The 21751-nt window shown below is 38.5% G+C and overlaps 1 protein-coding gene across 3 annotated transcripts in view; it reads right to left on the reverse strand.

Annotated features, from left to right (window-relative positions):
* The window catches only part of kiaa0586 (KIAA0586 ortholog), a 533649-nt gene that overhangs the window by 83602 nt on the left and 428296 nt on the right, over window positions 1-21751 (reverse strand). For 2 of the 3 annotated variants that reach the window (XM_060829108.1, XM_060829107.1), the window contains exons 26-27: window positions 11723-11973; window positions 7550-7626 (exon numbers count right to left, since the gene is read on the reverse strand). In XM_060829108.1, coding sequence (XP_060685091.1) covers window positions 7550-7626; window positions 11723-11973 — 328 coding nt within the window. The remainder of the gene's footprint in view (window positions 1-7549; window positions 7627-11722; window positions 11974-21751) is intronic. The other variant, XM_060829109.1, reaches the window with a different exon arrangement.

Raw genomic sequence — 21751 nt, forward strand, 5'->3', positions numbered from 1 at the left:
CCGCCCTTCTTAAACAGTGGCACCACATTTGCCAACCTCCAGTCTTCCGGCACCTCACCTGTGACTATCGATGATACAAATATCTCAGTAAGAGGCCCAGCAATCATGTCTCTAGCTTCCATGATCAGCGATGATCATATTGAATGGTGCAGCAGCTTGAAGGTCCAGGTGGCCTACTCTTGTTCCTATTTCCTTTTGTTTCTATATTGCTTTGTAACCAGTTGCCAAACTTGAACTCTGGCTTTCAAAATTTGAGCAGTGGCTGAAGTCACTATTGTGCATCCATAAAGATGAGAACTAGGTGTACACATGTATAGCAGGTGATTGCACCAGAATTACAAACCTATAGGCAGACAGGCAATAGATCACAACTATGCAATCAAAGACAAAACCAGAGTTAACAGGGTTTCCTCTGACAATCCTGAGGAATTGTCCCTTCTGTGCACCATACCAATCACCATGTGCTTCAAACATTGCTAGTGAAGTGGGATGCCAGCTTGTTGTTTTGGCCATCTCTGGAGCAATTCTTCCCATTATAGAACTGTGCAATTTGTGGCTTGCAGCATTTGAACTCGTCCATGACTGTGCTTTACATATGATGCTGATGGCAAGAAACTCAAACTATAGGTAATGAGGTGGGCAACATAAAATTGCACAAGAATATTTTCTTGAGCCAATGGAAAGAAAGCCTGCAACAAACTTGCTAAATTGATACTTGGTGATTTTTAAATAGCCTCATTCTGCATCAAAACAGTTCTGTGAAGGAAGGAAAATCAGTTTTTTTTTGGGACAGGGAAACATATAACTATAGCGCTTTTAAATCTGTAGTGAGATTCACATTTCTAGGCTATTTCAATTGGGTGAAACATTAGCTTTCTCTTTCCTTACTGCTTGTTACTGTCAAGTTTGTAGACCACCGTATTTGTAGAAAATTGTCAAAGTGATGCCAGCACTTCAGGATTCAGAGCAGTTAGTAAATGTAACACAGAATGAAATCCATACCTAACAAACAATATTACCTTTCTGGATGAAGTGCATGTTTAACAAATTATTTTCAAATGTGACCCCATTTTAATTTGTCACCGCCTTCTCAAGGGCAATTAGGGATGGGCAACAAAGATTGGGTTTGCCAGTAATGCCTATACCTTGCAAATGATATACATAATTAAAAGATTACTCTAGAAAAATAAAATGACTTTGTTGTCAGAAAAACAACGTAATATGGAAGCCTAGTAACATTTATTAAAATTCAGGTCATAGAGTCATATAGCAGGGAAAAGGCCTTTTGTTCATGCTGTCGGTTTCCTAAACTGAACTAGTCCCATTTGCCTGTGTTTGGTCCATATCCCTGTAAAGCTTTGCTATTGATGTATCTGTCAAAATGTCTTTTAAATACTGTAATTGTACCCACCTCTACCACTTCCTCTGGTAGTTCATTCCACATTCGCACCTCCTCTGTATATAAAGTTGTCCCTCAGGTCCCTTTTAAATCTTTTCTCTCTCACCTAAAAGCAAAGCTGTTTGCAAGGTTTGTGAAGGTTTGTAGCTCAGATTGAGGTTTAGGGTGTAGGTTTGATATCCAGGCGTTTCATTACCTGGCTAGGTAACATCATCAGTGGTGACCTGCAAGTGAAGCGAAGCTGTTGTCTCCTGCTTTCTATTTATATCTTTCTCCTGGATGGGGTTTCTGGGGTTTGTGGTGATGTCATTTCCTGTTAGTTTTCTGAGGGGTTGAAAGATGGTATCTAGATCTATGTGTTTGTTTATGGCGTTGTGGTTGAAGTGCCAGGCCTCTAGGAATTCTCGGCATATCTTTGCTTAGCCTGGGAAGTTTTTTTTTCCTATTGTGCTCGAGGGTATAAGGTTTACTAGAGTACAACACAGAAAAAACTGGGACAGGCTAAGCAAAGACATGCCAGAGAATTCCTAGAGGCCTGGCACTCCAACCACAACACCATAAACAAACACATTGCTCTAGATACCATCTATCAAGCCCTCAGAAAACAAACAGGAAATGACATCACCACAAACCCCAGGAACCCCATCCAGGACAAATATATAAATAGAAAGCAGGAGACAACAGCTTCGCTTCACTTGGAGGTCGCACTGATGATGTTACCTAGCCAGGTAATGAAACGTCTGAATATCAAACCTACAGCTCAGCGAGCAAACCTACATCCTAAAGCTAAGCTGTCTAGTGGTGAATTCCCTGACCCCAGGGAAAAGATCTTTGCTATTCACCTTATCTATGCCTCTCATGATTTTATAAATTTTTATAAAGTCCTCAGCCTCTTATGCTCTAGAGAAAGATGTCCCATCCTATCCAGCCTTTCCTTATAACTCCAGGCTCAGTAATATCCTTATAAATTATTTCTGCACCCTTTCCAGTTTAATATCATCTTGTCTTTAATATATATTATATTTTATATGTTAAATGTAAACATAAAAGTCTGTGGCCTTAAAGCACTTTACAAAATATTGCTATTTTATACAGTCATGTAGTTTTCAGCCCGGCTTTACAAAGTCCATGCTGACTGAAGTCTCAGTGAAGCCTATCTTCATACTCTCCATACATACATCTTCCTGCCTAACTGCCTCCAATTGACACGAGTTAAGCCTTCTCTCCCACCTTGAACTGACTCACTTCTGCCTTCCCTTCCATTTGAAATCAATCTGTACTCATCTGTGAACAAGCAGGCCAAGCTAAAGGCAATGCAGGGCCATGACTGATGCTGCGGATGGGATGAGATTTAGACCATGGCTGACTGGAATCTCTCAGCCTCCCACGTCTGGAATGAAGCGTGAAGAAAAGCAGGAGGCAGGAATTGATTTCTCCATTGCGAATGGGCCCTTTGATTGGGTAAGAAAATCCAGCCTTCCTTGGCCAGCAGCAGTGACTGAAGTGGCAGGAAGTGCCACTGGAAAGAAGGCCCAACACAGGTAGGGCCTTGGAAAACTAGTCTTGAGAGCAGCAATGAACAGGATCAGAACCTCTGCACTTGCCAAGTACAGAAATAAGTCAGATTGGCAGTGGATTAAAGAGAGAGGGGATGAGAGATGGCTCCTTTTGGCCAAGCAGAGATCAGAAATAAAGGGTCTGAATTATGTGATCAAATGTTAGAATTCTGCCAAGTGACAGAAATTTCTCATTTCTGAAATTGTCCAATCATTGTTATTTTTCACATAAATAATTTCTCACATAAATCATACTTTGATAGTGTTAAAGATAATCTATTATAAACAATATCAATGTAACACAAGTACCAGTTTCCAAACACACTTTTTTGTGATCATTAAGCTCCAATCATTAGCATGTGATACACTTGATGACTTCGCCACATCAGTGACATATTGAGGAAGGTTTTTTTTCCTATGTGCTTGAGGGTATAAGGCTTACCAGAGTACAACACAGAAGAAAACTAGGCGAGGAGAACTGAAGCCTGTAACAAAGCCCATGTTGTCATCTTTCTATTAATTTAAGTGGATAAGTGAGTTAAAATCAAATGCACACGAACCTCCCCACACGATCACCTATCTCCAGGTATCTCCAGGTGATCTTTTATACACATTGCATTTGGAGTATTCAAGAAGATTTGTAGCTCAGGTTGTGGGTGAAGTTGTTGGCTTGCTCGCGGAGCTGATAAAACTGAGAACAAACTTACCAGCTCAGCAAGCAAGTCAACAACCACACTTCATTTACTGCAAACTTGCACATTCCCTTGCAGACCCATAACACTACTTATCGGAGGATGTGTAATATATAATTGAATTATTCTTTTCATTTTTAAAATTGTAAAAGAACATTATTTTTGGGTCAATGCAGCATCCAAGTCTCTCTGATAATTTATATTCTTAGGATAATTCTTCAAACTTTAGCATCTTACTGATTATGAATTAATGTACTGGTCACATTAAAATATGGACCAAAATAGAACTTGAACTGTCTACTAAACAGGAACACTTCAAAAACACAAATTCAATCGCGTTTAGTCTACAGCAAAGAAATCTTCAATTGTTTATCTCTCTAAATGACACCGTCTGCATTATGTTTTTCATTATTCAGCCAGTACAGAAAGTAAAGAATGTCTAGAACTCAATATCTGTGTAAATACAGGGCATGGAGTTAAGATTTAAGATAATGGTTATTTATTTCTGCCCTTTTCTTATTCTCTTGCCAATTTTCTGCTCTCTTTCTTTCCCGATTGCAATGGCTTCAAGCTGAGGTACAATTCCACGGACACTGCTTGCTCTTCAATACCTTGGCTAAGTTACTATTATTCAGTCTGATACTCTCCTCACTAGGTAGCAATCAGAAGCAAGAACACAAGCTGATTTTCTCTTCCCTGACCCAAAGTCACTGAGGCAGATTGCAGGATCCATACTGCTGCCAGCTGAAGTCAGTTAATTCAAAACAGTATGGGAATCAAACTTAGGACAGCATTTGTTGAATTAACTTGGTCAGCCTTCTATATAGCCAACTATTTTTACTTTTAGTGAGCAAAATGCTATGGAAATTTCAGCAGTAAGGTTCACTCAACATTTGTTTGCAGGTTTTAGGTTGGTGATTTATTGCAACACTGTTGGCTGAGGAAAGACATATATCACTTAATGTTATTATTTCTCATGTCTACTCAATGCACATGTGTGAAGATTGGGTGAGGACAGGATTGAACTTGGTGGTAATACCCACTTTGACCAAATAGTCATCTGACATTCAGTGTAAAGCTCAAAAATAATTATTTTGACTCTGTCGTCTGACACAAAGCAGGCTAATTGCTCTAACCAATCTGTAACAGTGTTTATGCTCAACATGAATAACTCTCCCATCATCTTATTTAAGCCAACTATCATAACCATTCATTCATTTCTCCTTCATCTGCTTTTCTGACTTCCACTCTCCCCATCCCAGCTCTAGTGAAAGAGAAGACATAAGAGATACTGAGTGAGCTAAACGTTGAGAAAGTATTAGAAAAAAAGGTTGAGTTAAGGTTGATAAGTCATCGGGACCAGATCGAATGCACACACGGGTACTGAGAGAATTAAGACTGGAAATTGCTGAGGTAGTGGTCAAAAACTCTCCATCTTCTTTAGAAACGGGATGGTGTCAGAGGATTGGAGACATGGTTATACATTTGTTCAAAAAAGGATGGAAGCATAAATACCTAAGTTTCAGGTCGACAAATGTAATTGTGGAATGCTACATAGATCAGTGCTGGTTCCTCAACTATTTATTAAGTATTTTAATGACTTGGATGAAGGGACCAACTGTATTGTGATCAAATTTGCTGATAAGTGATATGAAGATAAGAAGGAAAGTTATAAGGAGAGACGAGTCTGTACAGGAATATAGGTAAGTTATGCGAGAGAAAACATGGCAATGGAGAGTCATGTGAGAAAATGTCAGGTTCTCCATTTTGATCAGAAGAATAGAAAAACAGACTATTATTTAAATAAAGAGACTTAGAATGCTGCAATACAGAGAAATCTAGGCTTCCGCTGAGATAAATCACAAAATGATAGCATGATAGGTACAGCAAATAATTAGCAAGGCAAATAAAATATTGACTATTATTGTGATGGGAGATGATGTATAAGAGTAGGGAGCCTCACTACAACTGTAGGGCATTGGTGAGAAGACACCTTGAGAACTGCGTATAGTTTGTTTCCTTACTTAAGGAGGAGATATGATAGTATTTCAAGCAGATCAGAGCAGGTTCAGTAGGAATGATACCTGGAATTATAAACTTGTCTTATGAGAAAAGATTAAGCAGGCTGAGCCAATGCTTATTGGACATTAGAAGAATGAGATGTGATCTAATTTAAATATTAACATTAATATAAGATTTTGAGAGATCCTGACATGATATATGCTGAAACAATGCTTCTCCTCGTGGGAGGAAACTAGAACTGGGAGAGCAGTCTCCAAATAAGGGATCTCCCATTTAAGTCAGAGAAAGGAGGAATTTCATCTCTCAAATGGTTTCTAATCTTTGCAGACTGGATCACAGATTATACTGAAGGCTGGGTGAGACAGGTTTTTGATTTATGAGAAAGTCTACAGTTATGAGAGTCTGGCAGGAGTGCAGTTAAGACCACAATTAGAAAGTCACAACTTTTTTAAATGATGGCACTCTCTCGAGGGCCAAGTCGCCTATTCCTGCTCCTACTTATTTTCTGACAATGAGCACACTAACTGTAGACCAGTCAGATTAATCTTAGAGGTGACAAAGTTTTTAGAAATAATAATCTAGGGCAAAATTAAGTGACTTAGGCAAATACAGATTAAGGAAAGCCAGTACAGAGCTGTTCAAGGCAACTAAGTTCTTTATTAAGTTCTAAGTTCTTCTTTGGTCTTTTGATGTGGTTTAAGAGGGCGGTGCAATTAGAGTGTGCCCAGATTTCCAAATCATGACAGTCGAATAAGCAAGTTTAAAGCTCATGGTACAAAGTGGGCAGTGGGAGCACGTGTACAAAGTTGAACTGAGTGTGTTGAAAGTTTTTTTTTAAAAAGGTGAAGGAAGGTATATATTGCCATTCCACATAGGTTGGTATCAGGAAACCTACTATTCTTGATCTACATTAATGACATGGAGTTGGGCATGCAGGGTACAATCTTAAGATTTGTACTTGATGTATAACTTGGTTATAATATTGTGAACTATTACAGTAAAAGTGATAGAGCAGAGCAGAGATAAATAGTCTGGTGGAATAAACAGACACATGGTAGGTGAAATTTAAAAATGTATAAATTTATATTATAGGAAGAATGAGGAGATGCAATATAAAATAAGGATACAATTCTAAAAAGGGGTAGGAGTAGGGGGACCTGTGGATATAACACATTACATTGAAGGTTGAAGTGCAAGTTGGAAGAGTGATTTTTAAAGCATTTAACATTCTGGGCTTTAGAGATAAAGGCATAAAACTCTAAAAGCAAGGAAGTTAGAGTGAACCTTAACAAAATACTGGTTTGGCCTCACTGCAATATTGTGTCCAACTCTAGGCAATTTTAAAAATAAATTTAAAGGCATTGGAGGGAGTGTATAAGAGAAGTGAACTGAATAATTATTTGAACTGAAAATAAATTGCTGTGCTGCAGGGAAAGACTGAGGAGGGTGGTTCTCATTAAGTTGTTCTTGCAGCGAGATGGCACAGATATGACATTCTGTGATTTTACATATGAATCATTGTGGCAACCAAGGTGAAGGAGAAACCCAGGACCAGCAAGCACTGAACCTTGCACACTAAGAGTCAAACTTAATCAACTACATTTAACTAACTACTTCAATTCTTAAGAATGACAGGAGAGTTCCTGCAATCAAATACATTTGGTCCTTCTGGGAAATGCTTGGGTATGAGCTATAATTATGTAGTTAGAATTAAGAATTATTGTTATCACATATAAAATACATACAATTATAAACTCCAGTTTTAGCAACAGAACACAAATGAAATACAGCTCAAAAAATTCAAAAGCAGGGCTAGCAATGAATTGAATGCAAAGATTTTGTTGAATGAATTTGCAAAGCCATATCTTTCATAAACATACCATTTCTTGAGCATCGTGGAGTGTATTGGACAGACTAACATTGAAGTTTGGAAAGTAGATACCTTCTTGTATTAAAGCTGAAAAGCAAAAGACGTATTCCATAAGCAGTTACACTCCTGAAAGTGTTATTAACAATGCTGAAAACATTGGATACAGCAAAAGTTTTGGGCCCTGCCAACATCCCGGCAATAGCTTTGAAGACTTGATGACCAGAAATATCAAGCTGAGCACTTTGATTGTAATCAAACACTAGCATCTGATCAGTCATTCAGAGCTATTATATTCCTAAGGTTCAAAATGGTCAATAAGGTTAGTTAAATATGTAAAATGTAACTAAATATGAAGTTGAATATAAGTGACTCAGGAGATGGAAACCAAGTAGCAATGCAATGGTAGTTGGGAACAATGTAGAGAGAGAGTTTGGCATGAGTCCGGATGATTGTGTTGCATGCCTGGTGCCACAGTTTGGAACATCTGCTCGGGGTGGAGAGGAACTTGAGTGGGAGGGGGAGAATTGAGTCATTATGGTTCAGAGACCAAAAAAAATAGAAGGCTTTGCATAGCTAGTCTGTGGAACTAGGCATCAAATTAAAAAGCGGAACCCAAAAGGTCATAATTTTTGCATTATTATATGTTTGGCAAATTAACAGAGGACAAATTGGAATAGAGAGATGACTGTGGGGCTCAAAGGATGGTGTGGATTCTGGTTTGTGGGGCACTGGCACCAGTAATTGGGAAAGTTGAATCTGTACTGATGGGATGGTCTCCACTGAAATATGCTATAGCTGATGCTCTTGCCAACTCCATTACAGAGACATGCCTGCAGGGTGTCATGGATTGCGACTGGAGTATAAAGGGTACAGACATTTACAAATGACAAGGATATAGGAAAATGTGGAGGAATGACTCTGTTGGCTCATGGTGTTATTGATACAATTGGGAAGGATGACCTCAGTTCAGAAAACCAAGATATGGAATTAGTTTGAATAGAAATAAGAAATGATGAAGGCAAGAAATCACTTCTGAGTGTGGTATAAAGGCCCCTAACAGTAGCCACATAGTAGGTGGAGTGTAAGGGAAGAAATAATGAGAGTTTGCCAAAAGTGTACAGTGATAATCATGGGAGAATTTAATTCATATATTGGCTGGAAAAGTTAGACAGGCAAAGGTAGCTTAAAACAGGAGTACACTGAATTTTGGGGGGTAGGGGGGGATAATTTCAATGATAGCCAACCAGACAGCAGGATACCACAGACCTGGTTTTGTTTAATGAGATAAGATTAATTAATGATCTTACAGTGAAGCCATCCCTTGATAGCAGTGACCATAATATGATGATATTTTCCATCTAATTTGAGAATGGAATGTGTCAGAGACACTTTGCAAAAGTTAAATAAGTACAGTTGTGTGGGTATGAATGCAGAGCTGGCTTAAGTAAATTGGCAAATAAGTTTAAAGGTTGGGTCAATAGAGATTCAGTGGCAGACATTTCCAGAGTTACTTCAGAATATAAAGAATAGATACATCCCAAATAAGAAAAATTCCAAGGAACTGATCCATTATCCATGGTTAACTAGTAATGTTAAAGATAGCGTAAACTTAAAGCAGAGGCATATATTTGTGCAAACAGAGGTGTCAGGGCAGATGATTGGGCTGAATATTCAAAAAAAGCAAAGAATGACCAAAAAATTAATAGAGGAGAAAAATTAGAGTATGAACAAATGCTGCCAGATCTATAAAACTGATAGTAAAAGCTTCTATAAATATTTAAAGAAAAGAGTTGACAAAGTGAATATTGCTCTTATATGAAGTGATATTGTAGAATGAATAACCAAAAATAAGGAAATGGTAGACAAATTGAATAGGCGTTTTGCATCAGTCTTCACATGTAACATCCCAGAAACAACAATAAATCAGGAAATGGAAGGGAGGGAGGAACATAGCCAAATCACAATCACCAGAGAAGTGGCACTGACTGAATTGTTGGAGATGTGGGCTGACAAGTACCGAGTTCCAGATAGACATCATTCTTGGGTCTTAAAAGTAATAGTTAGCAAGAGAATTGATGCAATAGTTTATTTTTCCAAACCCCACCCCTCTGTTGTCTCAGCTCCTGGCCATTGCTGTAGGAGTTTTTCAGGGAACTGACCTCAGCGTAACCACCTTCAGCTCTTTCACTAATAACCTTTTTCCATCAAAGTCAGAAGTAGAGCTGGTCACTGATGGCTGATACTGAAGCAGTCCATGTCAATATACAGCAAGAACCTCCTTGTACTAAGACAATGAATATAACTCTATTCAAAAAGTGAAGGAGGCAGAAATGTGGAAGCCACTTAGCTTAATATTTGTCATAGGAAAAATATTATTAAATTATTAAAGAGATTATACACTGGAAAAGCTCAAGGTAATTAGCTACCGCGAGTGTGGTTTTGAGTAAAATAAATCAAGTTTTATCCATGTGTTAAAGTCCTTTGAGAAGGTGACATGTTCTTTGGAGAAAGAGGAACACGTGGGTGTACTGTATTTAGATTTCCCCAAGGCATTTGACAAGATATGCATATCAAAGCATAAAATAAAACCTTATGGTGCAGGGGTGGCATTTTAGCTTGGACAGAAGATTTGCTGGCTAACAGGAAGCAGAGATTACTACAAATGGATCTATTTCAGATTGGCAAGATGTAACTAGTGATGTGCCATAGGGATCAATGCTGGGAGTTCAGCCATTTACAACTTATATGAATGACTTTGATGAAGGTAAAGTGGTATGTTTGCCAAATCTGCCGATAACAAAAATATAGGCCGGAATGTACATTGTGAAAAGGACATAAGGAAGTTACAAAAAGATATATTATGTGAGTGGACAGAGACGTGGCAAACAGAGTATAATAATGACCATCCTACCAGTAAGAAGAAAAAAGAAGTATGTTATCTAAATGGTAAGAGATTGCAGAGCTCTGAGATGCAGAAGGATCTGACTGTCATAGTGCATGAATTACAAAATTAGTTTGCAGGTACAGCAAGTAGTTAAGAAGGCAATACAATGTTATAATTTATTGCAAGGGGAATTCAATACAAATGTATGGAGATTATGCTTCAGTTATACAGGGCACAGTGAAACTGCATTTGGAGTATTATGCATAGCATTGGTCACCTTAATTAAGGAAGGATATAAAAATGAATGGAGGGAGTTCAGAAGATTTAGAATACTAATACCTGGACTGAGAGGGCTGTCTTATGAAGAGGCTTAGGAAGGCTAGGCTTGAATTCGCTGGAGTTGAGAAGAGTAAGATGTAATTTAATTGAATATAAACAAGACTGAGAGGTGTTGACAGGGTGGATGCAGAGAAAATGCTTCTTCTTAAGTAAGAATCTTGGACTAGAGGTCAATGTTTAAAAAAATCAAGGTGGTCAGTTTAAAGCTGAGTTTAGGTCAAACATTTTCTTTCAGAGGGTCATGAGAAGTTTGAACTATGTTTCTGAAAAAAATGGTAGAAGTAGAGAGCTTTAATATGTTTAACGCAGTTAGACAGATTCTACTCCTGGTCATGATTTGTATTATCTGCAAAAGGAAATGTTATGGTTGTTTGTCTCAGCTCCTGGCCATTGCTGTGGGAGTTTTTCAGGGGAATGACCTCAGCCTAACCATCTTCAGCTCCTTCATTAATAACCTTCTTCTATCATAAAGTCAGAAGTAGAGCTGATCACTAATGGCTGCACAATATTCAGTACCATTTGCAACTCTTTAGATGCTGAGCAGTCCATGCCCATATGCAGCAAGAACCAGCTAACACTTGGGCTTGGACTGAAAAATGGCAAGTAATATTCATGTCACACTACTGCCAGACAATGTCAATGTCCAACAGGAGCAATTTAACGATCTCAGCTTGACATTCAATGGCATTACCATTGCTGAATCCCCCACCATTTGCTTTCTGGAGGTTACCATAAACTGAATTGGGCCAGCCACATAAATAGAGTTGCTACATGAGCAAGACTTTGTACAATGCTTTTTTTCCACTGATTGTTAAATTAAGGGACCTTATTCTTAACTGTGGGCAGTTTTAGACTGTGTACATTCTCTCATTAAGAATTGTGTGAAATTACCCAAACTCAAGGGTGTTACAGTCAAGCCAAAAAAATTATTCATTAGTAAATAGTCTGGTGTAGCCTTACCTTTTGCTGCAGCCATTTGTCCATAGCTTAGGAGGATCTCTCCTTCAGAGATGTTTCGGTCAGCAGTCTCTGTTTCAGTGATGGAGATTGTTGAGCTACTTCCTTCTGTTGATGGGACTGGAGTCAGTGATTGAACAGGGGCTGTTGGAACTTGTACATCTGGCAGAGATGAGGTGGGGTTTACAGGAATGACAGCGTGTGGTGGTAGTGCCAAACTCTCAGGATCTTCATCCTTAGCTACTGACATTACACTAATGGGTTAAAAATAATAGAAAGAAATTAATAAACAGAGAAGTCAAATGTGAAATACCATTTCATATCAAGAGCTGTACCGGATACAGAAATAGAAAGATTTTCAGAAAGTAACTTTAAATCACAGGAAAAATGAATCAAGCTAATGTCCACTTTGTAAACTAAACCCACTGAACTACCATCTAAATTTGTGCAGATTTCCCAAGACCCTCAAGAAAAGACTCCATTTAAAGCTTGAGCAGAAACAGGCTCAACTTTAACAGCTAAATTTGAAATAGTAAACATATACATAATAACACTGGTGGGCCTTACTATATTGTAACAATAATGTGACTTTAAGAGGTGCATTTTGTCCTATTTGTTTTGAAGAGCAGTTTTAAGGCAAAGATGGTGAGCAGTCCACCAGTGCCACTAGAGTAAATAGCTTATGAGGCCTTGGGGATTTGTTTTTAAAAGTAGGAATATTTGAGCAGCCTGAATGGGTGTGGTCAAGCTCCCATGGAACCAGGAATTTTAGTTTGAGCTTTCAGCAGTTGCTACTGGGATGCTGAAGAAGCGGAAGCTATTTTATTTCCTTCTCTCAGTTACAGCTAAAAGCTAGGAGTTCTCTTCCTGCTACTGGAATTGCCTGTGGCACAATCTATTTCCTGAATTTGCCTTTTGACAAAGGTGTGTTTATGAAATGTAACTATATTCCAACTATACTGGAACAGTTAATTAGTAATAGTTACTGTATTTATAATTCTGTTAAGTTTTCCAGTAGAGTTAAGGTAATCCAATTCGTTCTTTCTTTTGTTGTATTTTAAATATAGTGAGTGAATGAAGTGTCTTTTCCTTTAAATCCGGTAGTTTGACCAATTGAATTGAATTGAATCTGAAACTCAGCATCTTAAATTTATCTTTAAAGTGAGAAAAAATTGGGATCTAAACTATCTTCTGAATATTTTGAAGGGATTTGCTCTGATCCAGAACAAACTGGGAGCTCTTGTCTGGATCAAAATCTCTAATTTTAGGTTAGGTTTAGGATTGTTAGACTCAAAGGCAGCAAGTGGTAAGGGTTATGTCTTTTACTTCAGGTGTAGAATTCAGTGGTGCATTTTATAGTAACAGCTCTTCCAGTCACAAAGTGTTTCCTAGGGAGTGGAAGAAGCTGCTTCAGAACTTTTAGAGAAACTGAGCAAAGCATGGCCTTCAGAATTGGCAAACAGTCTGGAGTTGGGTTTGCCTTGAGTCTGCGAGCAAAGGGAAGATAGTTGTGGCAATCATGTAGCATTTACATTTGCCAAGAATGCCATCAGAATCTTTGGAAATGGCTAAAATTCAACTGAAAATGAAACAGCTTGAACATGAAAAGGAAATGAAACAATTTGAATTATGATTAAAAGCAGTGTAAAAGGGGAAAGAGAGAGTGAGTTTGAAATTTAGAAGTTAGCAATTGGAGTGGAAAGTCAACTTAAAAGGGCAAAGGTGAAGGCAGAAGGTAGGCTCAATGAGGGGAAAAGTGATGGTGAGCCAACCCATCGCAGCCAAAGGCCTGGTGGGATCTGTTTAAATATATCCAAGCAGTTCAATGAGAAGGATGTAGAAGCTTTTTTTTATTTCATTTGAGAAAGTCGTTGAACAAAAGAAAAGCCTGGTGATCATGTGGGTATTGTTGATCCAAACAAAGTTGGTAGGTAGAGCTGGTGAGGTATTTGCAACACTATCAGAGGAGGTCTCAGGGGAGTATAATGAGGTGAAAAATGCCACTTTGAGTGCATATGAGCTCTCGAGGAAGCCTAAAGATGACATTTCAGGAATTGAAGGAGGGACCCTGGTCCAATGTATATTGAGTTTGAAACGATCAAACTAAATATTTTTGATAGTTAGATAAAGGCATTGCAAGTAGATCAAACTTATGATGGTCTTGGAAAGACTATTATTTTGGAGGAGTTCAAAGATTTACTTCTTGAAGTCGTGAGAACTCATGTGGAAGAACAGAGAGTTAAAACTGCAAGATAGTAGGCTTAAATGGCTGATGATTATAAATTGGCTCATAAATCAAAGTTTGGTTTCCAATATCAATTTCAATCTGTGAACGATAGAAACTGGGGAAAAGAGAAATCCTCACGTGGTAAGGGGAGAGGCGATCTCTTTGAAGATAGTAGTTTACTACAGAGTAAAAAGAAAATCTATGTGGGAGAAAAGAGAACGAGAAAAGCTCAGGTGTTTTCACAGCAATAAAGTAGCTCACATGAAATCACAGTGTTGGTCATTTAGCAAAAGACAGATGTGGGAAGATGGGATAAGCCAGTGAGTTTTGTTGAATTGGTAAAAGAAAGCACAGTGGAAGCTAAAAAGCTGTAACAGCATGGACAACCTGGTCAAGGGTTGGTTGAGAAGAAAGGGTAAGGTTTACTCTTGTTTGCCAGGAGGAGCAGGTAAAGAAATTAAGAAAACTAAAACTTCTACCAGGAGCAAATCAATCTTTGATAGTGAAAAATGACACATGTAATTCAGAAGGATGAGTTCGTAAACCTTTTCCAAACCTTTTCAAGTTTGACAACATCTTTCCTGGGAGACCAGAATTGAACACAGTATTCTAAAAGTGGCCCAACCAATGTCCTGTACAACTGCAACATGACATCCCAACTCCTATACTTAATCCACTGACCAATGAAACCAAACACCTTCTTCACCATCCTGTATACCTGCAACTCCACTTTCAAAGAACTATGCATCTGCATCCCTTGGTTTCTTTATTCACCAACACTCCCAAGGCCCTATCATTAACTGTGCAAGCCCTGCCCTGATTTGCCTTATCAAAATATAACACCTCACATTTATCTGAATTAAACTATATCAGTCACTCCTTGGCCCATCTGATCAAGGTCTCGTACTCTCAGATAACCTTTTTCACTATCCACTACATCACCAAATTTGGTGTCATCTGCAAACTTACTGATCAGACCTTTTATCTTCATATCCAAACCATTTATATAAATGGTGAGAAGCAGTCCGGGAATTTTGCTAATAGAGTTAGATAAGAAAGATTAAATTTGAAAGGGTTCAGAAAAGATTTACAAAAGGTATTGCTGGAATTGGAGAGGTTGAGCTATAGGGAGAGGCTGAATAGTTTGGGGCTTTTTACCCTGGAGCAGGGGAGGATGTGTGGTGATCTTATAGAAATTTATAAAATTGTGAGGGGCATGGCTAGGGTGAATAGCCAAAGTCTTTTTCCACGAGGTAGGAGAGTCCAAAACTAGCAGGCGACAAGGGAAAAATTAAAAGGGACCTAAGGGGCAACGTTTTCATCCAGAGGATCATGTATAATGGAACAATCTGCCAGAGGAGGTGATGGAGACTGGTACAATTACAATATTTAAAATGCATCTAGAAGTCAACATGAATAGAAAGGGTTTAGACGCATATGGGCCAAATGCTGGCAAATAGACTGGATTAGTTTAGGATATCAGGTGGATGCGGACAGGTTAGACTGAAGGGTCTGTTTTCATACTGTATAACTACAACTAGGAGAAGGTTCAAGATGAGCATAAATACTGATGTGGCCTTAATGGACAAAATTATTGTTTTTGCATTTTATATGTTATACAATGCTAAATAAGAGTGGGTAGGTATCTAACAAAAAGCAAATGCAAATTTGATAAATAAATAGAAAATGGCATATTCAGGCTAAATAAGCAAAGCTAATATCAATCCATTAATGAACCAGTCTGCATCCCATTTCTTATTTTTGTTGGTCTGTTTGCACAGAAACTTAAAAAAAACTTTTAAGAGTCAACTTTCTTCCAATTATTTCTCTATTTTGTTCTTTCTACGTACGCATTTTTCTTTATTATTGCTCTACTGTCTCAATTCTTTTCTCACTTGTTTTCTCTTCTTCTTTGATTTATCACAAAATTATAATTAATTTAAAATATCGTGTCATTCTGTTTGTATAGTCGATCCAGTTCTGTTACCTTCACTTCCATGATTTGCTTCTTCAATGGCTATGAGTTAGTCCAGTACAGGGGTGTACACAAATAGCTACTGTTGTGAAATTACAGTAGCTATGATAGTTTCATGACCATTACATGCAGATTAAATAGGGGTTATTATAAAACAGTGACAGCTGAAGATATCCTGATGACGGCAGCAACATGCAAGAAACTCTTCAGTATAATCCAAGTTCCAAAATGTGTTAAATCTGACAATGCATTCCAAAGTGTGCTACTCTATGTAATTTTTAAATTTCAAATTGTTGCTAATTTTACTCAATCTGTATAAATGGATTGTAATGATGACCAGAAAGCTTCCTGTGATTAAATCACGTGATACGAACTGAAGTGCTTTATGACATTGCGTTTGAATTGTAGTGTTATGGAATTTCATTTCACGACAAGCCGCAGGAAGGTAAGAGGTGGAGTATGTTTATAAAATTCTATATTTAAATATATAATGATGTGTATATAATTAATCAAAGGATTCAGGTGATACAAAAATTCTCAAAATATACTCCAAAATATTTAGATATCTAACAAAATATAAAGCTTCGAAGGACGTTCTACTTTCAGTTTGCTGACAGCAGTAGAAAATCTGGCTGCAATTCAATGCTGATTGGATGGCATACTAGCTGTCAGATGAAAGTTGTCATCATCACACTGCTGCAACAGCATAAATAAAGCATAACATGGTGACTCATGCAATTTTTACAGACCCAAAAGACTGATTTACAGTTAGATATCAAGTTGTTCAGTATCCTGTTTACATTATTCACCAAGTATGTATAAATTAATGGCATCCCCCTGTCAAATGGTAAAATGACTTTACACTGCCGACACCTTTACTAGACACCATTCAGTTTCTACAGGGATACCTCAAGCCAATGACCAGTTTGTTGGAACTTAGAATTGTTGGAAAAATGGTTTACTTGTGACTTCTGATATTTCTGATAGTAAGATATTAACAATATGTACATTACTCTTAGAAAATCCGAAGTTTTAATCACAATGAATGTGGGGATTTTGACAAGGAGCAAATGAACATGTCAGCAAAGCATTTCCTTTTCCTAAATACATTTAAAAAGTATAAACTTTAGCACTGGTGAATGATCCTTCTGACATTTTACATACTTCAGGTATGGTATCTTTTACTTATAATTTTGATCCAAGTCTTCAGTCTTAGTTCATACAAATTTCCGACTTGTGTAATAACATGATAACTAAAACCTTTGACACCTTGTATAAATTCCAAACCATTTCTGCCAATTCCATCTCCTATTGAATCATCATGCCAAGCTAAACTTGACTGCTTGTAATCTCAGTGTCTTATTTAACCTCAAACTTTGCTTCTAATCACACATCGTATGGAACACTAATAACTACATATGTAGTGATATTGCTTACTCCTGCCTTGTCTTGTCTACCTGCTGCAGAAACATTCACCCATGTCAGCTACTTGTGCACTGTCCTGCCTACTCTGCTGTCCTCAGTAAATTTGAACTCACCCAAAACTCTGCAGCCTCTCTGCATCTCTGCTGCTATTTATCACTGTAAACCTCTCGTCATTCACTCCTCTCTACACTCTAACCAAACTCTGTTTGTCTAATTCTGACACCATGGGTTTTCACCCATTACCCCCATCCCCCTTATCATTGGTGGCCATTGTCATGCCTAGACCCTGGGTGAGGTTCCTCAACTTGTTACTGTTTCATACAGGATACTGCAAACTGGTAAACTTCTGGATGAAGAGGGGTGAACTGGCCCTCCTTTTTAGCCACTCACCTACTCGATTGGCTGCACCAAAATTAATTAATAAGGATCCCTTTCCTTTTGTATACCTTTCCCCAGAGACAAAGGAACCTTTACTTTAAAAGGATTGAACTAAGTTAACTAAGTTTTGAATGAGTTAAATTGGCTGCTTTTAAAACACAAGCTGAAATCTGCAAAGGTAAGGGATCCTTTTGAAATGAACCTTTGTTGCAATCAATCAAATGGGTCATTTACTTCATCTCTCATCATCTGAGAGTTTGGCAACCTGTATGGAAAAAAACTAAATCGGGGAACATCATCCAGGCATAATAAATTGGGGACTTTTGCCATGATTTGGATTCACAGATGCAACATAAGAATTAGAATATGTAAATTATCACAATGAAACCAACTTTAAAGGAAAGAAACTGAAAAAGGCATTCTTGAGTTTGCAGTGGTAAAGAAATGTCTGCTTCAATACTGGAACATTCCTTGCCAAATAGAAGGAGTTACTTTTAAGTATTTAAATATTCTGTCCCTCAAATAATCAAAAGATTTAGTTAGGGCTTAGGATTGAATTTCACCCTAAAGCCATGAAACCCAAACATTTAAACGGGTAGCCAATGATTTACAGTTGGAAAATGAGGACGATGTAATGGATAGACTATCAGTGGGGACATTAAAATTGGAGCAGCAAAAATTAGAATTTAAAGGGAATGGATGAGAAAGAGAAGAGCAAGGAGAGATGAGAAAGACTTTCAGAAACAAAACTACAGTAAAACCGTCGGAACTAAGCAAACTCAAGCTGAGGAGCAATAATCCTAGTGTCCTTAAAGACACCACTAGTTTAGACTTAAGAGTGTAGGAAGCTTGGTTTGCTCATTTAATAAATTAGTAAGTTTGAGGAGGCAGATGTAAAACTTTTCTTTATCTTTTACCAGCAAGTGGCAGAACAGTTAAAGTGGCTAGTCCAACACTGGTGCACATTATAGCAGAATAAGCTTTCAGGGAGGCACACAAAACTTACTTCCTCTTGCGTGAGCAAAATGCCACTGGCTATGAGACAGTAAAAAAAGGTTGGCCAAAGTACATATTAGTTCATACTGAAGGCATGCTGTCAAATTTCTCAACCTCAGGGAAGGGCCGGACAGATGTACCAAAAACTTGAAAGGTTTAAGCAGGTGGCTTTGAACCAGTGGTGGCCACATTTCTCCAGGGTAAGGCAAGCACACCTGTAGTGACACCAAGGATGCCAGGGCCAAACAAACACTACTGCTAACAAAAGGTAATCTTCCCATCAGAGAGTGCATTAAGTGCCAAGACGCTGATAAAAGGGATTGAGAAAAGGTACTTATCCATCCCCCTTTACCATGTGCACCTAGAATTTGATCTGGTGTTAAGACCAGTAATCTTGGGAGTCTTGCCAGTATATAACCTGATCTGCTCTTTGGCAATGGCCTGGCAGGTTCAAAGGCAATACCATAAGCAATGGTCTTAAGAATTCCAGCTAGGTCAGGAGATTTGAGGTCAGTATTTTCCCTGACTGTGAGATCCAGATAGATTGACTCAAAGGGTGCTGGTAGGTTCCTTTGACTGTCAATGCAAAGGAGATCTTGGCTTTCGTAACTCCTGATAGTTTATATTAGTGTTGCATCATGCTATTTGGCCTCTAAGAATGTCTGCACCACCTTTCATAGGCTGATGAACCAGAATAGTGGCAGGCTTATTGAATTGTGTAGTGTAACTAGACAAATTGCTAAGGTACAGCACTTGGAAGAGCACTTGGGGCAACTTACAGCCCTGTTCTGAATATACAGTCAGCTGGCCTTGTGGTCAATCTTTTAATGAGTGACTGCCCAAGTGGCCTATGAATGATAGTTCGTGGATCAAGGGTGAGTACTGCTCAAGGCTGAAAAGGTAAGAGCATTAGCCCAGTTCCCCATTTCTACAACTAAATAGGAAATCACGAGGTTCTTGGGAATATGTGGACTCTATGGATAATTCATCCCAAATGTTGGAACAGCAGTTGCACCACTACTACAGGGAAAAAAAGGTAGTCTGCATTCCGAAATGTAAACTGTCTTTGAAAGGTCATTTTAACAAGTGAGCCTAAGTTTGCAGCTCCAAATGTCTGAAACAGCCAGTTAAGTGAGTAACCTCAGAGTAGGGGCAGTTCTCCTTCAGAAAGACAAAACGGAAGAGAGACACATCAATTGGATATGTCTTCAAAACAAGTCTTCATTCTATTGAGGCTCTACAGTGGAGAAGGAAGCCCTCGGTTTATTACTGACTCACACTTTGGGATGTCTGAAATGGGTACAGAGACCACAGTCCTTACTGAACACAAACCAGCAGATGTTTTTATTCATTCACGGGACGTTGGCATTGCTGGCGAGGCTCGTGAATTTATTGCCTATTCTTACTGCCCTTGAGAAGGCGGTGGTGAGCTGACTTCTTGAACTGCTGCAGTCCACTGCTGTAGGTAGACCCATGATCCCAGAAGAAAGTTCCAGAATTTTGACCCAGTGACACTGAAAGAATGGCAATATATTTGGAAGTCAGAGTAGTGAGTAGGTTAGAGAGGAGCTTACAGATGGAAGTGTTCCCATGTCTGTTGACCACACCCATCTAGAAGGAAAAGAGCATGGTTTGGAAAGACCTTGGAAATTGCTTGTAGTGCATCTTGTAGATGTTACACATTGTTCCTACTGAGTGTTAGAGGTGGAGGGAGTGAATGGTTGTGGTTATGGTGCCAAACAAGTGGGGTGCTTTGCTCTGGATGGTGTCAAGCTTCTTGAGTGTTGTTGGAGCTGCACCAATCCATCACAATCCTGAATTATGCCTTGTAGATGGTGGACAGGCTTTAGGGAATAAGGTGAGCTATTCATTGCAGAATTCCTAGACTCTGTCCTGCTCTTGTAGCCAGTTTTTACATTGCTTGTCTAAATCAGTTTCTGATTAATGGTAAACTCCAGGATGTCATTGAATGTCAAGGTGACAATGGTTTGATTCTGTCTTGTTGGAGATGGGCATTGCCTGACACTGGTGTGGCACGAATAATTATTTGCTACTTCTCATCCTACTCTTGGACATTATCCAGCTCTTGCTGTATTTGGGTATGGACTGCTTCCAAATCTGATGAGTTGCAATTGACGAACATTGTGTAATCATTGGAGAACATCTCAATTTCTGATCTTATGATGGAGGAAGGTCATTGATGAAGCAGCTGAAGATGTGTCTAGGGCACTACCCTGAGGAACACCTGCAGAGATGTACAGGGACTGAAGTGATTGATGTCTGATAATCACACCATCTTTCCTTTGTGCCATACTTGTGAAAGTATGACTCCAACTTGCAAAGAGTCATCGCCCAATTCCTATTGATTTCAGTTTTGCTGGAACTTCTTGACCCCACGTTCTGGCAAATGCAGCTTTAATATCAAGGGCAGTTATCTCACTTCTGAACTTCAAATGTTTCAAACGTATGTTTGAACTAAGGCTAGAATAAGGTCAGGAACTCTGACCCTGGCAGAACCCAAATTGAGCATCAGTGAGCAGATTGTTGCTAATCGAGTACAGCTTTAAAGCACTGTTAATTAGGGGACATGAGAAGTCATTGGCAGGTGGGATCAAGGAAAATCTTAAAGCTTTCCATAGTTATATCAGGAATAAAAAAAATGACTGTGGAAAGGTATAGTGGGAAGTTGTGCATGGAGTCTGAAGAGATACAGAAGCACTAAATGAATATTTTTTGTCAGTATTCACACTGGAAAAAGACAATGTTGTCGAGGAGAATACTGAGATACAGGTTATTAGACTAGATGGGTTTGATGTTTGCAAGGAGGAGGGTATTATCTATTTTCAAACTTTCCAGAATTGCTAAGTCCCCTGGGCAATAGGATTTATCTGAGAATTCTCTGGGAAGCCAAGGAGGGGGTTACAAAGCCTTTGGCTTTGTTCTTTATGTAATCATTGTCTATAGGAATAGTGCCAGAAGACTAGAGGATAGCAAATGTTGTCCTCTTGTTCAAGAAGAGGAGTAGAGACAA

The sequence above is a fragment of the Hemiscyllium ocellatum genome, chromosome 8, assembly GCF_020745735.1.
Source record: "Hemiscyllium ocellatum isolate sHemOce1 chromosome 8, sHemOce1.pat.X.cur, whole genome shotgun sequence".
In the NCBI taxonomy this organism is placed as follows: domain Eukaryota; kingdom Metazoa; phylum Chordata; class Chondrichthyes; order Orectolobiformes; family Hemiscylliidae; genus Hemiscyllium; species Hemiscyllium ocellatum.